Below are 18077 nucleotides of genomic sequence, written 5' to 3'. Positions count from 1 at the left end.
TGCCTAGCGAGCGCAAGGCCCTGGGTTCGGTCCCCAGCTCTGGAAAAAAAAAAAAAAAAGAAAGAAAAAAGAAAAATAATCAACAGCTATGCATATATCGAGTGATAAGTACCATGACTTGCTCTAAGAATTTGGCAGGCTTCAGTGCATCCATTGTCTTGACAACCGCAGACAGGGGCTATTATGATTTTCCTAATGAAGAATGTGAGTCTTGGCATCAAGTCAACTGGTCAAGGTCATGTGGCAAGCGTGGGACACTATGCTCCTATCTGAACACAGCTCTTGTTCCCATGGTTTCCTCCCTTGACCGAAAGCAACGTCTGCAAAGATGCCTGGATCCTTCGGGCATCTGGATGCCTGGATGTCTCGGCCTGGCATGTTCCACAAAGATAGAGCTTGTCTGTTTTCCAGCAAAGGTCGCTACTTAGGATCAAATGGGCTACTGACCCACCCCCCAGCTATAGGTATTGTTACCCACAATGCAGTCAGTAGTCACTTTCTTTTTTTTTTTTTTTTTTTTTTTTGGTTCTTTTTTTCGGAGCTGGGGACCGAACCCAGGGCCTTGCGCTTCCTAGGTAAGCGCTCTACCACTGAGCTAAATCCCCAGCCCCTAGTAGTCACTTTCTAGTGATGAATTCAGACTCTTATCCAACCCTGAGCCTCTTTCCTCTGGTCCACACAGCAGTTCTAGAATACATATGAAATAATGGATAGGAAGGTATTTGCTGGGGCTGGGTAGATGGTGGTGCCTTGTCACACAGGCATGAAGACCCGAGTCTGTTCAGATCCCCTACAAAGGCATTAAAGTTAGGGTCAGCAGCACACATCGGTAACTCCAGCACTGGGGGACAGAGACAGACAGATTTTGAGGGCTTGCTGGCTAGTCAGTCTAGCCAAGATGACAGTGAGAAAAGTAAAAAAGTAAGGTAGAGAAGTGTCTGGGGAAGACATCACCATCCACTTTAAGCCTCCATCCACATGGGCGAGTGTGCTCATGCACACATGTGCAGACATACACATACCACATACACACACACACCACATACAACACACATACCACACACAACACATACACATACCACACACAACACACACATACCACATACCACACACACACAACACATACACACACACACATACCACACACAACACACACATACCACATACCACACACACACACCACATACACACACACACATACCACATATACACACACCACATACAACACACACACACACCACATACAACACACATGCACATACCACATACAATACACACACATACCACATACACACCTACCACATAGAACACACACATACATACCACATACAACACACACATACCACATATACACACACACCACATACAACACACACATACACACATACCACATATACACACACATACCACATACAACACACACACACATACCACATATACACACACATACACACACATACCACATACAACACACGCACATACCACATACACACACACCACATACCACATATACACACACACACCACATACAACACACACACATACCACATACACGCACACACCAACCAAAGAACACGTCACTGGCCATGACTTGACATACATGTGGACATTACAGATTTTGTCAAGTCTATGTCACATCTGTTAAAACTACTAATGTTGAAGGTGCCACTGGCTGTGACACAGCCATGGGGAAAAGTGCTGCTGTTAAAGAATGACGCAGTGCCTACTCACAGCCATGGTGGGAGGACCCAGCTCATTTGGAGAGATGTTAAAATGAGACCATAGTGGAAGATATGAGAGAGAATGAAAACACGGGCCAGACAGGACAGTTCCCATTCTGCAGGTGTAAACTGTAGTATAGAGAGGTCAAAGAATTCATTCGAAATGAGCAAGAGGACCCAGAATGTGGCTCTGTGGTAGAAGGCCTGCCTGCTATGCACAGGCCCTGGGTTTGGAGAAAGAAGGTCCGACCTGGGGAGTTTTGCTTCTCCAGTTATGGTGCACCTGTATTTCCCACATTCATTTGGCACATTGGTCTTGCCTCTCTAGTGTAGCAGAGAGACAGAGAACATAGGTAGGCAAGGCAGGACCAGAAAGGACCTCAAAGTTTACTCTGCCGTGAGCTAGGTGATCCCATTGCTAGGTGTGCAAACGGGGACATGGTGACTTTGCCCTGAGGATGAGATAAGCTAGTTCATTCAGTCATTTGAATCCATCGACAGATTCTTACTGAGCTACTCCTGTGGAAAGTGGGGACATTCGATGAACAGGACAGCTCAAGCCTTCACATAGCCTTTGCTTTCCCAGTAGCAGCGGACGGTGTAAAGGACTCTCCCCTTTCCCATCAGCACTTGGGTTGCCAGGGATTTGTTTTCGCTGAAATGGGTCCTCCTCATTCTGAGGCACTGGAGCTGAACCTCAGGATTCTTGCTCGGTGAAGCAGGCGCTGTACTAAGAGCTTTGCCCTCGCCTACTTTGTGACCAGGTTTTATAGATTGTTGTCTATATTCGGGTGAGGGCAGGCACAAGACAAGGAGAGGCCTGTGATTGGACAGTGAAAAAGTAAGGGAGGCACAGAGTTTTGGAGAGAGGAGAGAGGAGAAAAAAGAAAAGCCAAGATGGAGGCAGAGAAAGACGACCCAGATTTGTCTGGCCTTAATGGGTCACAGGTAATTACGAATATTTCATAATGGATGGAATTTTATAGGACAATTTGTCTTATCTAGGTGGGCACTTTATATCACTATTAATTGCTTTATATCAATATTAGTTGGTTCAGAGTTTATTGTGTGGATGTTCTGTGGGGTGAGGATTTACTGATATAAATCTGGTTGATAAATCAAAACTGAGTTTTGATTTAATGGGTCACTGGGAGTTGTGACAATAACCACAGGGGGCTGCGGATGGTGGGAATGTGAGCAGGGTCTGCAGCAGGAGAGCCACCAGATAGGTGGTCTCTGAGTGAAACTGGCTTGGCAATGACCTGCCTTGAGAACTAGATACATGGTGAGATCTCAGCAGGGCCCAGAGAGTAGCCAGCGGCAACGTGGGATGGAAATTGGGAACTTAACGAATCAAATCGGGTGGAGAGGTTTTGCTGATTGAGGTGAATATATCCTGCAGATGCCTTGTGGCCTGCTGGAGCCAGCAATAGCGTGGGATGGTAGATTCTTTTTTAATATTTACCACAAGGTTTCACTAAGTTCAACAGGCTGGCCTTGAACTCATCTGTAGCCCTGGCATGATGTGAATTTGAAGTCCTCTCACTTCAGCCTCTTGTGTAGCTGGAATAATAATAATAATAATAATAATAATAATAATAATATAACTTCAAAACTAATTAATTATATTTATTAAACACCAATGAACAATTATTATTATTATTATTATTATTATCATTTTTTTGAGACAGACTTTCTCTGTGTATCCCTGATTGACCTAGAACTAGCTCTGTAGACCAGGCTGGCCTCCACCTCACAGAGATCCGCCCGCCTCTGCCTCCGGAGTGCTGGGATCAATGGTATTAACTGCCATGCTTAGCTTTTTCTAAGAATTTCATTCCTTTTTTTTTTTTTTTTAAGATTTATTTATTTATTATGTACAGTCTTCTGCCTGTATATATGACTACAGGCCAGAAGAGGGCACCGGATCCCTCATTTCAGATGTTTGTGAGCCACCATGTGGTTGCTGGGAATTGAACTCAGGACCTCTGGAAGAGCAGTCAGTGCCCTTAACCGCTGAGTCAACTCTCCAGCCCTTCTAAGAATTTCTATTGTTGTTGTTCACTGTTAAATATTTATTGGTCAACTACTGCATGCCAGACACAGAGCCTAAATGAAAGGAACAAGGAGCTTGAGGTGCCGTAGCAGGTCTATAATTACAGTAGGAGGCAGAGTTCAAGGTCAACCTGGGATTCACAGTGAGACCGCACATGTCTCAGGGAAAAAAGACCAAAGTAAACATAACCCAGCACAGCTCACAGCATAGAAAGCAAGCATGAGGCCGTCTCTAAGGACGCTGTCTTCTGGGCTCCCTACACCTGTTAGTCTCATCCGTAAGTCACCTGAAGGAGGGACTTTCCTGCCCTCCTCTCCCCACCTTGGCTACCCCTCCCCCAGCACACAGGCCTCACACACTGAATTATTCACACCCTGTTGCTCTGCCATGCTTCTGGGTCTGAGAGCCTGGCTCCCAGCTCCGTGCTGGCCTGTGGCAGGTGTGCAATAGAATATTTGTTGGCTCACCCGAGTGAGGGAAAATCCTAAGGTCTCAGGAGGTGAGCCAGGCCTCCTCCCAGAAGCAAGACAATCTGTAATTGATAAGAACGCAAGTAACTGATCACCGTGAGAATTGCCCCCCCAACCCCCGCTTTATCATCTGAGGGGCCTCCTTTCGAAATGGTCAGGACATCCCTGCTAGGATAAGGTTGGGAAATGGGACCAGGCAACTCATGACTCTCCCTTCCCCATTCTAAGTGATGCTCAGCCAGATGTTAGCTGATGTGGTTTCCTGCCTCTCTATGCCTCTCTCCTCATCTGTGTTCTCTCTCTTCCCCTCTGGCTTTGAGGGCCGGCAGCTACTGAAGATGCTCAGCGCTTCTGCATATCTCCTTAACGTTTCTTCCTTTTCTTTCAGGTACTAAAGTCTATGCTGCTCTGGGAAATCATGACTTTCACCCTAAGAACCAGCTCCCAGCCCAGAGCAACAGCATCTACACTCATGTGGCAGAGCTGTGGAGACCCTGGCTTAGCAACGAATCCTTCACTCTCTTCAAAGAAGGTACTAATGACGCTTGTGCCCTGTGGACACGTTCTGTGTGTCAGGCCGCGTCCGATTCAATTTCATCTTCACTGCAAGCCCTGAAGTAGGTACAGAATTTATCCCCATTTTACAGAACAAGAGAATGAGACAGAGGCCCCACGGCTTGGCAATGGATTTGAGAACAGAATCTAGGACAGCTCCCAAAACCCTCGTACTTAACTCTAGCAGTAATCCTAACCAGCGGGTGCCAGGCGCTACTGGCAGAAGCCTACTGCACTCGCCTGGCAACCCTAGGACAGCTCTGGGAGCTTTAGCTCAAGCTGACTTGAACCTGGGCAACTCCTACCCTTGCAGTCTGGCTGGTGGGTTCCTTCTCCCACAGAGCTATTCTGTTCCTACAGAAGCAGATGTTGCTGGTTTTGCTACTTTGTGGGTTCTTTTCCCACCCTTTATCTCCCGGTTTTACCCTCTAACACGAGATAGGAGAGAAAGTAGAGGGGAGAGAGGTATTAAGAAAACCCCTGAATCTAATTTCTTTTCTTTTGTTTCACCTTTGATCATGGCTGCTGGCCAACCGCAGCGAACCTCCCTAAATGACCAACAGCCACCCACACTGACTCTTGGGGAGCTGGAATTTATGTACCCTCTGAAAAGTTCCCAGCGTTCCAAACGTCACACAATGGCAGAAATTATCTGCAGCTGGCCAAACCGTGCCTCTGTAAGCTCGTGAGGCAAATCCTGTGACAGCTGCCGTGTACTGTCTGAAGCAGCCCCACCTCTGTACCACTGGGGACCAAGAGGAAAATGCATTCTTTCGATATTTCTGTGTTGTCGCTTTGTTTATTTCTTTTCTTTTTTTTTTTTTTTTCGGAGCTGGGGACCGAACCCAGGGCCTTGCGCTTGGTAGGCAAGCACTCTACCACTGAGCTAAATCCCCAACCCCCCCCCTTTTTTTTTCTTGTTTTCTTTTTTCTTTTTTTTTAATTTCTTTTTCTATATAGGGTCTCCCTGTGTAGTCCTGGCTGTCCTGAACCTACTCTGTAGACCAGGCTAGCCTGGAACTCACAGAGATCGGCTTACCTCTGCCTCCTGAGTGCTGGGATCAAAGGCGTATGCCTCCACTGTCCAGCTATTTCTGTGTTTTTTTTAAAGAAACCAGGGGGCTGGAGAGATGGCTCAGCAGTTAAGAGCACCCGACTGCTCTTCCAGAGGTCATGAGTTCAATTCCCAGCAACCACATGGTGGCTCACAACCATCTGTAAAGAGATCTGATGCCCTCTTCTGGTGTATCTGAAGACAGCTACAGTGTACTTATATATAATAAATAAATAAATCTTTTTTAAAAAAAAAGAAACCAAAATTCCAGAATTCTCCCTACAAGTAGGGTGTTCAGCAGTGTCTCTGACCTCAGTCTGCCGGATGCGAGTGGCATCTTTAGTGTGACAGCCAAATGTGTCTCTGAACATTGGCAGATGTCCCTGGGGGACCACATCGCTCAGTTGTGAATGGCTGTTAGAGAGAGAGAGCCAACCCAACATTTCCCTGACTTCTATCTTCCTGGACCCTGGTCTCCTGTCGCTGGGGCTCCTTGTTGGTCAAACCATAGCACAGTGGGACAACCCCGTTGTTGATTTAGTCTGAATAGGTCAGCTCCTGGGGCCGAGAGCTGGATGGAAGAAAGACAGCAGTGGGTAGAGACCACACATTATTTTAGTCCATTATCCAGATGAGGAATACTGAGCAGAGAGGTCAAGTAACTTTTCCCAAGTTGCACAGTTATATGAATGGTAGAGTCAGGATTAGAACTCAGCTTCAGAGCCTTTGCTCGTATCCCTAGATGGCTTTCCTACGGGAAGGGAGGGCGCCAGGGAAAGAGGTCAGAATGTGAGGTGCAGGGTGGCTGAGGCACCCCCACTTACGGCTGTCCTCCTAGGTGCCTTCTATTCTGAGAAGTTGCCGAGTCCCAGCAAGACAGGGCGAGTTGTGGTCCTCAACACCAATCTGTACTACAGCAGCAATGAGCAGACAGCCGGCATGGCCGACCCAGGCCAGCAGTTCCAGTGGCTAGGAGATGTCCTAAGCAATGCATCTCGGAACGGGGAGATGGTAAGTGCTCCTGCTTCTTCCTGGGCACCTGGACACGTCCTGACAGAAATCTTCCACCAGGCACAGACTTACAGCCCCACTGGGGACACTCACATCCCTGAGGGTCCTGCAGTAGCCTAGCCCCTGAAGAGGCTTCTTCCCACCACAGCCACCCTGTGAGTTGAGGTCCTGAAGCACACTGCCATGTCTTAGGGCCTCAAGGGCCTGCGAGGGCCTCATCCCACAGTAAGCAAAAGCCTAGAACCCCAGTCTCCTTGCTCCAAGTTCCAATGTCTTTCTGTCGCCACCACACCCATAGCAGTAGCGTGCACTGTGTACCCAAGGAGGAGCCTGGATGTGAGGTGTGTTCATCCTGTCTGACTGGCACAGTGGCTCCTGTGTGAGTCCATGCATCACCGGCAAACCCCAGGGGGACTTTGTGACTGGTGCTCGTGAGCCCTATCATGCCAGCAGCAGGCACGCAGTGCTTTGGACAGATCCCCCTCTTTTAATTGGGTAGCAAGCTCCCTCAAGTGGAGACTCTTCCAAAGGAGAAACTCGAAGCTCAGAGAGATGGTGTATAGCTGGTGTCCTAGCTGAAGTTAGAGGCCAAAACCTCATTCATACCCTTTGTTTAAGCTCGCAGGCTGGAGAGATGGCCCAGTGGTTAAGAGCACTGACTGCTCTTCCAGAGGTCCTGAGTTCAATTCCCAGCAACCACATGGTGGCTCACAACCATATGTAATGGGATCTAATGCCCTCTTCTGGCATACAGATGTACATACAGATAGAGCATTCATACATTAAACACACACACACACACACACACACACACACACACACACACACACATGTTGACCAGGCTGGCCTTGAACTCCCAGAGATCTGCCTGCCTCTGCATTCCAAGTGCTGGGATTGAAGGTGTGTTAGTCGCTACCCCTGGCTAAGCACATGCTCTTTTTTTTTTTTTTTTTTTTTTTTTTTTTGGTTCTTTTTTTCGGAGCTGGGGACCGAACCCAGGGCCTTGTGCTTCCTAGGCAAGCGCTCTACCACTGAGCTAAATCCCCAGCCCCAGCACATGCTCTTAACTCGGCCTCTGTTCTACATTTCGCAGTGGATGTGCACACGACCTCCTAGTGTTCTCACACTCATGGAGGATCAGCCCCAGGTCTGGGAATCAGGGAGCACTCTTTGAAGGATCAGGAAGAGTTTGTGGAAGATGTGCTCTGGGGCTACGTTCAGAGGGAGGACGCGGGCAGGTTCTGGAAGGTGGAAATGGGGGGCTGGCGAGAGCATCTCTGACCCCAGTACCTCACTCTTGCAGGTGTACATTATTGGCCACGTGCCCCCAGGGTTCTTTGAGAAGACACAGGACAAGGCCTGGTTCCGAGAGAGCTTCAACGAGGAGTATCTGAAGGTGGTTCAGCAGCACCATCGCGTCATAGCAGGGCAGTTCTTTGGGCACCACCATACCGACAGCTTCCGAATGTTCTACAGCAGCACAGGTACGCCATCCTGAGGGAACTGGCCATCTGCCAGCCTCTTCTTTCCTTACTGTTTTTCCTTACTGCTGTCTTTCTCCCCTAAAGGTGCCCCCATAAGCGTCATGTTCCTCACACCCGGGGTCACCCCGTGGAAGACCACATTACCTGGAGTGGTCGATGGGGCCAACAATCCAGCGATCCGCATTTTTGAGTATGACCGAGCCACTCTCAACTTGAAGGTTAGGAGTCTGGGTCTGCTGGGTTGGCAGAATCTAAGCCTGTCGCTCCCTCTCCTAACCCTCAGCTGACCAACTATACTGACCACTGAGCCTAGTTAGGAGTTTACTGCTGTGGACAGACACCATGATAAGGCGACTCTTATAAGGACAGCATTTCATTGGGGCTGGCTTACAGGTTCAGAGGTTCAGTCCAGTATCATCACGGTGGGAGGTGTGGCAGAGTCCAGGCAGGCACGGTGCCGGAGAAAGAGCTGAGAACGCTACGTCTGGATTACAAGGTGCAGGAAGTCTCTTCCGTACTGGGCAGAGCTTGAGCACTAGGAACCCTCAAAGCCCAGCGGACACAGTGACACACTTTCTCCAACAAGGCCACACCTATCCCAACAAGGCCACAGCTCTCAGTGTGCCACTTCCCATGAGCCAATCATATTTAAACCGCCACTGAAAGGAATCTTGGTTAAAACCTTGGCGCCACCTGCCACCAAATCAGGTCTATTCTAGCCCCTAAGCCTTTCCCTGTCCTGAGTTACTATGACTACCTGGTCTTCCTGCTGCCACATCCAGAGGGCATTAGTCTTCCTAAATCATTGACTTCATTTTGCCTCCGTGCGGCTCACAAACCTTAAAGATCTCCTCAGTTCCCTCAAGATAAAATTGTTTCTCCTGAGGCTGATATGGGGGACTCCTCAGTCCAAGTTCAAGCCCATTACCCCTCTCCATTCACCAACTGGCACCCAGACTTAGCCCCTCGAACACTTCTTCACTTCCTAGGATGCTAGGATTGTTGAAAAGGAGAAAGGAATCCTACTTCATTCATTCAACAAAATGTACTGAGCACAGGTCCCAGGCCAGGCCCTGCCCAAAGCTTAGGAGGTGTAGAACCAAACAGAATAACCACTTTCCTGCACCAAAACCCCTACAGGAGGAAGACAGTTAATAAATAAATATAATTTAACATGGGAGACAGGAAAGGTGGGGTTGGTAGCTGGGCCTGCAGGCACAGGACTGTAATACCAGGCACTTGGGAGGCCGAGGTCTCAGACTGAAATTTAAAACCAGCCTGGACCACATAGTGAGTTCAAGACCAGACAGGAACTTAGCGAGAGGACCCTGTCTCAGAAGGTGGGGTGGGGTGGGGGTGAGGTGGGGGGTTGGGGCTGCAGGGAGGGAAGGAAGGAAGAGGCTGGTGATTTTTGTAGTGTGTGAGATGTGTTACTAGGTGGGACAAGGGAAATGCCCTCAGGAAGGAGGCATTTGAGTTCTGTGTCAACTGAGTGAGCATGTGGTTGCTGGGAATTGAACTCAGGACCTCTGGAAGAGCAGTCAGTGCTCTTAACCGCTGAGCCATCTCTCCAGTCCTGATACATCCTCTCTGCCTCAGTTTCCTGAGTGCCGGGATTACAGCTATGAGCCACGATGCCCTGCTTGGTCTGGGGGATGGGAATGGGTTGGGGGAGTGAACTAAACGAGGTCCCTCGGAGTTTCGCAGAGGTGCCCTTGGGAAGGAAGTATTAATCCTGCCCCTGCCCCTGAATGCTTGCAGGAGAAAAAAACTGTGTGTGTGTGTGTGTGTGAGTGTGTGTGTGTGTGTGTGTGTGAGTGTGTGTGTGTGAGTGTGTGTGTGTGAGTGTGTGTGTATGTGTGTATGTATGTGTGTGTATGTGTATGTGTGTGTGAGTGTGTATGTGTGTGTATGTGTGTGCATGGTGTGTGTGTTACCTGAGAAGGTAACTACATTTGCAATGCTGTGATTGCAGTACCAACATCACGGTTTTTAGGGCATTTCACTCCATTCTGGTGGGGAAGGCAGGGCAGTTAATGGTGGCGAATCACGTGGCATGTATCAGGGACCCCTGGCATCGCCGTTGAGCAGGGTCCAGAACCAGCTTCAAAGGTTTCCTTTTGCCAGCTGGCATCCACCTAAAAGTTCAATAGCCAACCAAAATAGTGCTACCGGTTGGGGAACAAATCTTCAAAATGAGCCTGTGGGGGGTCACTTCAGGTTCATGTCCTCACCAGGAGAATGGGGGTTCAGATGCAGTTGCCTCGTCAGAACCAAGCCCAGGGTGAAAAGAGCAGCTGTCTGATTGATCTAGAGAGCCTGGGGACAGGTTGGGTTGTAGGCAGAACTAATCAACTGCTCATTGCTGACATGCCCTGGGCCTCTAATCCAGGACATGGTGACTTACTACTTGAACCTGAGGCAGGCGGATACACAAGAGACCCCGCAGTGGGAGCAGGAATACCGCCTGACAGAGGCCTACGAGGTGCAGGACGCCAGCACCAGTTCTATGTATACAGCACTGACCCGCATCGCCAGTGAGCAGCACATCCTGCAACGTTATTACGTCTACAACTCGGTCAGCTACAGCCATCAGCCCTGTGAGGACGTCTGCCGAAGGGAGCATGTGTGCGCCATACAGCACGTGGAGTTCGACACTTACGCCACCTGCTTGCATGGTCTTGGTGCCAACCTGGTACCTGGTTTCCTGCTCATACTGACTCTGCTGACGAGCCTACACGTATTGGAGGTGCTATGACTGTAGGCACTGCCAGCCTACCCTCTTACTTGGTTCGTCTTTCTCCCTGGTAAAACTGGGCAACATTACCCAATGGAGAGAGAGGGAGATGAATTTTGCCATCAGTCTGTGGAGAGTAAGGTGGGATGGGACATTTGGATTCACCAGAGAGGGCGCTAAGAAGCACATTTCTTCTGAGTTTTATGTTTTATCCACAGAGCTTGTTTGCGGTACATGTCTTGGTGCATTATTCCCTTTAATACAAACATCAAACTATCATGCACTTGATCGCCACAGTAAAGTGAACCCGCAGGAAGATGGGCCCTGGAGAGTCTGTGCTTTTGAGTCCCTGCTCAAGGTCTAAAACTGGGAACCCACGTGGTCTGCAAAATCCCTTGGTACTTTTAAATAAAAGACTTTTCTGATTTGGTTTCGCAACAGTGCAACCGTGAGGGATCACAGCTGCGACCCAGACACTAGTCTTGTGGCCACTCTTGTTAACTAGAGCCTCAAAAGGCAGAATCCAAACCAGTAGAGGCAGGGCTCAAGACAGGGAGGGCTGGGGGCGGGGTCTGGGCGGTGGGACCGCCTAGGGGGCGGAGTCGTGGACTCGCTCCTCCCCGGACGGGGCGAGATGGGGAAGTTCCGCCCAGCAGCCCGGCCTCTGGGAGGACTGCCCCACCCCCTTCCTGCCGGACTAGCCGGGCTGGAGGGCAGATCCGCGGTTGTGAGGTTGCCTGGAGGGCCATGCCTCTGTCCGTGCACCCCCAAGTGGCCTTAGACGTGGTCATAGGTCTGGTGAGTACCTTGTCTTTCCTGTTGGACCTGGTCGCCGACCTGTGGGCCGTCGTCCAGTACGTGCTCGTTGGCCGTTACCTGTGGGCCGCGCTGGTAGTGGTGCTGCTGGGCCAAGCCTCGGTGCTGCTGCAGCTCTTCAGCTGGCTCTGGCTGACAGCTGACCCCACCGAGCTGCACCAGTTGCAGCCCTCGCGTCGTTTCCTGGCTCTGCTGCACCTGCTGCAGCTCGGCTACCTGTATAGGTGAGTGCCCGGTCGGTTGAGAAAAGTGGGTTGACAGAGCCAGTTCAGTTTTCCCCTGGGCGTAGGTGAAACACAGGTTCAGGAAAGAGGAAGGGAACATCGGGGTCTTGGAGTTAGAGATGCCCCTCCCCTTTCTTTTTCATTTATTTTTTCTGCGAACATTTGCTTTCCCATCAAGGACTGAAGATGGGAGGGTTCTGCTTGGCTCATCTGTGTTCCTGGAGCCAGTCAGGACTGGACACAGATAGACTGGTTCTTGGAAGATGTGTGTGAAATGTGTACTTTTCTGAACTGGATAGAACCCAGGTTCAGTCTGAAGTAAGGACAGTGAGAAAGTCCCCGGCCCCTCCCCTCCCTGCCCCCCCCCCCCCCCCCCCCGTCCCCGTCCACCTCACTGTGAGTAGGCCCTTGGGTTGTTAGATGGGAGAAAGTGAAATCAAGGGGTCAGAATCATGTGATGAAGGCAGGGCTTCCTGAGGAGGGATGGGATTGGGTAAAGTGGGGTGGATGGATCCGGGATATCTTGTGCAAGTCTCAGATCTTGGCAAAGCTGCCTAGAGTCTTTAGCTGTGGGAAGGGACCTTTGAATATTTGCATTTTGCCTGAACAATTGTATCATGAGTACAGCTCAGGTGACTGTGAAGGGCGGTTATTATAGGTAGGCCCCAAGAGGAGAAAGTGTCGGGTCCCTTGGAGTTAGAGGTGAGGCACCTCTGTAAGAGCAGTGGATGTGGGCTGGAGAGATGGCTCAGTGGTTAAGAGCACTGACTGCTCTTCCAGAGGCCCTGAGTTCAAATTCCAGCAGCCACATGGTGGCTCACAACCATCTGTAATGAGATCTGATGCCCTCCTCTGGTGTATCTGAAGACAGCTACAGTGTACATATATAATAAATAAATCTTTAAAAAAAAAAAGAGCAGTGGATGCGATTAACAGCTAAGCTGTCTCTCTCAGGCCTCTCCTGTTTGCTGCTGCTGCTGCTGCTGCTGCTGCTGCTGCTGCTGCTGCTGCTGCTGCTTCTTCTTCTTCTTCTTCTTCTTCTTCTTCTTCTTCTTCTTCTTCTTCTTCTTCTTCTTCTTCTTCTTCTTCTTCTTTTTATTTATTTTGTATATGAGTACACTGTAGCTGTCTTCAGACTCACCAGAAGAAGGCATCGGATCCCATTACGTGTTGCTGGGAATTGAACTCAGGACCTCTGGAAGAGCAGTCAGTGCTCTTAACCACTGAGCCATCTCTCCAGCCCTCCTGTTTGCTTCTTAATTCCATCTCCCATCTCTAAAATGGGGCTCTTGTGAGTAGGTAGGGCAGGGTGCTGATGCTCTGGCGTCATGGCTGACCAGCAAGAGTAGAAGTTGAATTTCCCTCACTTTGTGGATGGAGAAACAGTTCCAGGAGGTAAGCTGGGTGGCTTGCTTCAGGTTCCGTAGCTTTTAGGTGACAAGTTAGGATTGAGGTCGGCCTCCATGCACTCAGCTGTAGGAGAGGGAAGACTTCACAGAACGCTGACCTGGTCCACTGGGCATCTGTGTGCTCTGCCTAGGTGCCTGCACGGAATGCGGCAGGGACTGTCCATGTGCTGCCAGGAGGTACCGTCTGAATGTGACCTGGCCTATGCTGACTTCCTCTCCCTGGACATCAGCATGCTGCGGCTTTTTGAGAGCTTCTTGGAGGCGACCCCACAGCTCACGCTGGTGCTGGCCATCGTGTTGCAGAGTGGAAATGCCGAATACTACCAGTGTGAGTGCTGGGCCCGGGCTGTCGCTTTTGCTGCTGCTTCTCTTCTCGGTGCTGTTCTCACTCTTGGGGCACAGGAGAAAAAGAGGGTGACTAAGCGTTAGGCAGTTGGTCTGGATTCAAATCTGAAGTCCCTTTCAAGCTGCAGGGACTTAGAATGAGTGACTCAAGCCATCAGTTGGTTCTCATCTGAGCAGTGGGCGTAATCGATGTGCCTAACTCATGGAGGATCGAGACGATGAGGTGCGGGGAATCGCATGCATGTAAAGTCCAAGGACTTGGGGCTGGGGATTTAGCTCAGTGGTAGAGCGCTTGCCTAGGAAGCGCAAGGCCCTGGGTTCGGTCCCCAGCTCCGAAAAAAAGAACCAAAAAAAAAAAAAAAAAAAAAGTCCAAGGACTTGTGCGAATGTGTATCTGTACATGTTTGTGTGCATTTGCAGGTACATGTGTGCATATGCAGAAACCAGAGGCCAGTGTCAGGTGTGTTTCTCAGTTGCCCCCCGCCATTTCTTATTTTTGAGTCGGGCTCTCATTGTGTAGACCAGGCTGGCTTTGAACTCCCAGAAATCCTCCTGCTCCCGCCTCCCCAGTACTGCACTCTTTATTATTCCGATGGTAATAAATGAAATGTGTAGGTTATCGGACACTTTATAGGTTTGGTAGGTAATGGACATTTTATTGAACACTGCCTGGACCTCCATAGTTTAGGGGTTGGCCTAACTGGCAACCCTATGGAAAACAACAGGTACATGGGAAAAGCTGGAGTCGGGTGGGCCTTGGCCTCTGCAGCAGCAACTTACACATTTGGAGGCTTCTGTAGGGGACCCGCCTCAGGTTGTGTCATTGGAGGTGGAGCTGCAGTCTGCAGTTTCTGCATATACTGGTTTTAGCTAAAGGACAGCTATTTCTAAACATCCGTACTTAGACCCAGGGTCTCTGTCATCTCCATGGGTCTGAGACAACGGAGTACTTGACATAGACGTGCACATGTTCAAAATACACATCTGCTCAGGACATCATTTGGTCCCACAGTGCCTTCCTACACTCAAGGTTCTTTGTCACAATGCTGGGGACACAGCTGTAACCAAGATACACTGAACTGTATACTGTATACAGAGCCTCAACCCAGCCAGTAAAACAAATAGTTACTCTAGGTGTCCCGAGTGACCAGAAGAGGCAGGTAGGTGGCAGCACCCCATAAACCCTCAGAGAAATCTGGGCAGTGAGAAGCCTTGGGAGAGACTTCGTCAAGACCACCGGCCCAGCCTGAGACTAAGCAGGGGTTTACCTAACACCTTATTGAGAGCACAGGGCACCCCTTTGTTGCCCATCATTTCATACCTCACGGTCCTCTGCAGTGGCTTCTCCAAAGAACTGGTCTTGTCATCACTTGAGGTGGGACTTGGGAGAACCCCTCATGTCATATAAGAAGAGAGAGGTGCAGAAAGGTGACTGCTCGTTTCCAGCACTTGCTAGGTACTTGACATTTGTTTGAGATCAGAGCCAGGTGGAGACGGTCTGCACTGTTGGTAGAACATGAGGAGACAGGGTTTTTCTCTCCTTTTGATGGAGCAAACATTTATGTACCACATTTTGGGCACCCTGCAGGTCCCAGGGAAGCGGCATACGTTTTCTTTTCTTTTCTTTTCTTTTTTCTTTTTCTTTTTCTTTTTTTCGGAGCTGGGGACCGAACCCAGGACCTTGCGCTTGCTAGGCAAGCGCTCTACCACTGAGCTAAATCCCCAACCCGAGCATATGTTTTCTACCCTCCAGGAGCTCAAGGGTAGAATAAAGGCCAAGCCATCAAGGTGCATGCCTTGAATCCCAGCACTTGGGAGGCAGAGGCAGGTGGATCTCTGAGTTCGAGGCCAGCCTGGTCTGCAGAGTGAGTTTCAGGACAGCCAGGGATACACAGAGAAACCTTGTCTCTGGGATGGGGGTGGTGGTGGTGGATGGGTGGTGGAGAGGATAGGGTGAGGGTAGGTGGGAATCACCAAACCAAAAAAACAGGTAATTGCTATGTTAATGGGTTGTTACAGAGGCCTCTGACAGCAAAGGGGAATCTAGGTGGGTAGCCCCAGAATTTATTCGGACTGGGGTTTGTAGGGTGAGGTACAGGCAGGTAGTTAAGAGCTAAGGATAGCTAGAGATTTGATACCAGGCCCCAAGCGGGCTCTGAGTACACATTAGATTATCAGTAAACCCAGGTTGAGTGGATGAGTTAAAGAGGCGAGGAGAGATACTTCGTAGGGTATGCCCAGGCTACTCTCTTCCTGGAGGCCCATGTGCCCTAGGCAATGCAGAGATGGGACAGGAACCCTACCATAAACTCCTAGATCTTGGGAAGTCGGGATGATGGGCTAGGCTGGACATGGAGGAGAGTGAAGAGGGGTGGGCTGGCCATCACTCCCAGTCCTGAGGAGAGCTGCAACTGAAGGCCTGCTACTCCTCTCTGAGATATGTCTACTTTGTGACACGGAGAAAGGGGACTAGAGCTGCCAGGTTTTCAAAGACCCTGAGAACTTGGGCTTTTCCGGGAAAGGTTACAGAACCCGGAAGAGGCTTTAGGCACAGCTAAGGCACAGTCGAATCTTCATGTCACATACCCTTTCATACTTAGGAATGTCACCGGGACAGTGTTTGAAAGCACAGCGCTGGGGCTGGGGATTTAGCTCAATGGTAGAGCGCTTACCTAGGAAGCACAAGGCCCTGGGTTCGGTCCCCAGCTCCGAAAAAAAGAACCAAAAAAAAAAAAAAAAAAAAAAAAAAAAAGAAAGCACAGCGCTGTCTCCAAACGTTCTCCCTCTCCAACCGTATACTGAGCAAGGTGGGGCTTCTAAGACCTGGTTTCTGGGTTTCTGCGAGGGTTCCCGTGAGTCTGGGGCTCGACAGGCAGGCCGCACACAGGCTGACGTCATTCTTGTTGCTCTTGGTAGGGTTTGGCATCAGCTCATCCTTTCTGGGCATCTCGTGGGCATTGCTGGACTACCATCGGTCCTTGCGCACCTGCCTCCCCTCCAAGCCGCGCCTGGGCTGGTGCTCCTCTGCGGTCTACTTCCTGTGGAACCTGCTGCTGTTGGGGCCCCGGATCTGTGCCATCGCCACGTTCTCGGTCGTCTTTCCCTACTGCTTGGCCCTGCATTTCCTCAGCCTGTGGCTGGTGCTGTTGTACTGGGTCTGGCTTCAAGACACGAAGTTTATGCCAAACTCTAATGGCGAGTGGCTATACCGGGTGACGGTGGCGCTCATCCTTTATTTCTCCTGGTTCAATGTGTCTGGGGGTCGCACTCGAGGCCGGGCCACTATCCACCTGGGCTTCATCCTCAGTGACAGTGTTCTGCTTGTCACCACCTCCTGGGTGACAGATAGTACCTGGTTGCCCGGTGGGGTCTTATTGTGGGCGGCTTTAGGCGGCGCCTGCTTCTCCCTGGGACTGGTTTTGCGTATGATCTACTACCTCCGGCTGCACCCTAGCTGCAGCTGGGAACCCGACTTTGTGGATGGGACCCTAAGACTCCTCCCTCCCGAGCGTCCTCCAAAGCTGATTTATAACAGGCGTGCCACTCGGTTAGCACAGAACTTCTTTGCCAAGCTCAAAACCCAGGCCGCCCTGCCACAGGCGGTACAGCTGAACGGAGTCCTCTGAGGCAGGGTCTGATTCAGCCAGTGAGGAAGATGAGGAGAGTGGGGCCTTGCAAGGGACAAGGGGGCCAATCATGTGCAAGCCAGTTTTTTTCCTCTCCAACCGATAGAGCTTCCATTGCCAAATCTTCAGTTGTTACCACTTTCACCTCTCACGTGATTGGTGGCGTCCTGGTTCCTGGTTCCCTAGCCTGCTCTAGATGACAGACTCTGGGGGATGTTCTCGAGAACTCTTCCCTAACCTATCCCATCCATTCACTTCCCCCAACAAATGCACTGATGTTCTGGGAGCATCATCCTGACTTCTGAACTGGCTGCCACCCTAGCTTCTTTCCCTGCCCACCTGGACAAATCCTCCGTAGACTCTTGAAGAGCGGAGGGAGGCCAGAGATGCCCCTCCAGTGTCCTGACGTTCAGGCTCTTAGGCCACCTTACACCAAGTGCCTTATGGACCTGTGGCCTAGGCCATGTGATGCCCACCAAGTATTTTTCATTCTCCTACCTCAGTCTGTGTGAAAGAAGAACATGTGTGCATGTGTTTAACAGTATTAAAACCTCACGAGAGTCTCCAAA

At 50.2% G+C, this 18077-nt stretch overlaps 2 protein-coding genes across 2 annotated transcripts in view; both read left to right on the top strand.

Annotated features, from left to right (window-relative positions):
- The window catches only part of Smpdl3b (sphingomyelin phosphodiesterase, acid-like 3B), a 22082-nt gene extending 10554 nt beyond the window's left edge, over window positions 1–11528 (top strand). The window contains exons 4-8 of the mRNA NM_001025737.1: window positions 4636–4779; window positions 6695–6867; window positions 8171–8351; window positions 8436–8569; window positions 10744–11528. Coding sequence (NP_001020908.1) covers window positions 4636–4779; window positions 6695–6867; window positions 8171–8351; window positions 8436–8569; window positions 10744–11109 — 998 coding nt within the window. The 3' untranslated portion in view covers window positions 11110–11528. The remainder of the gene's footprint in view (window positions 1–4635; window positions 4780–6694; window positions 6868–8170; window positions 8352–8435; window positions 8570–10743) is intronic.
- Xkr8 (XK related 8) lies at window positions 10951–18077 on the top strand. The gene is made up of 3 exons (NM_001012099.1): window positions 10951–12128; window positions 13669–13865; window positions 16799–18077. The coding sequence occupies exons 1-3, from the start codon at window positions 11836–11838 to the stop codon at window positions 17506–17508; spliced, it is 1200 nt and encodes a 399-aa protein (NP_001012099.1). The 5' UTR covers window positions 10951–11835; the 3' UTR covers window positions 17509–18077.

The sequence above is a fragment of the Rattus norvegicus genome, chromosome 5, assembly GCF_036323735.1.
Source record: "Rattus norvegicus strain BN/NHsdMcwi chromosome 5, GRCr8, whole genome shotgun sequence".
Taxonomy (NCBI): domain Eukaryota; kingdom Metazoa; phylum Chordata; class Mammalia; order Rodentia; family Muridae; genus Rattus; species Rattus norvegicus.
The sequence above is the reverse complement of the archived record's forward strand: the minus strand, read 5'-3'. Positions and strand labels throughout refer to the sequence as shown.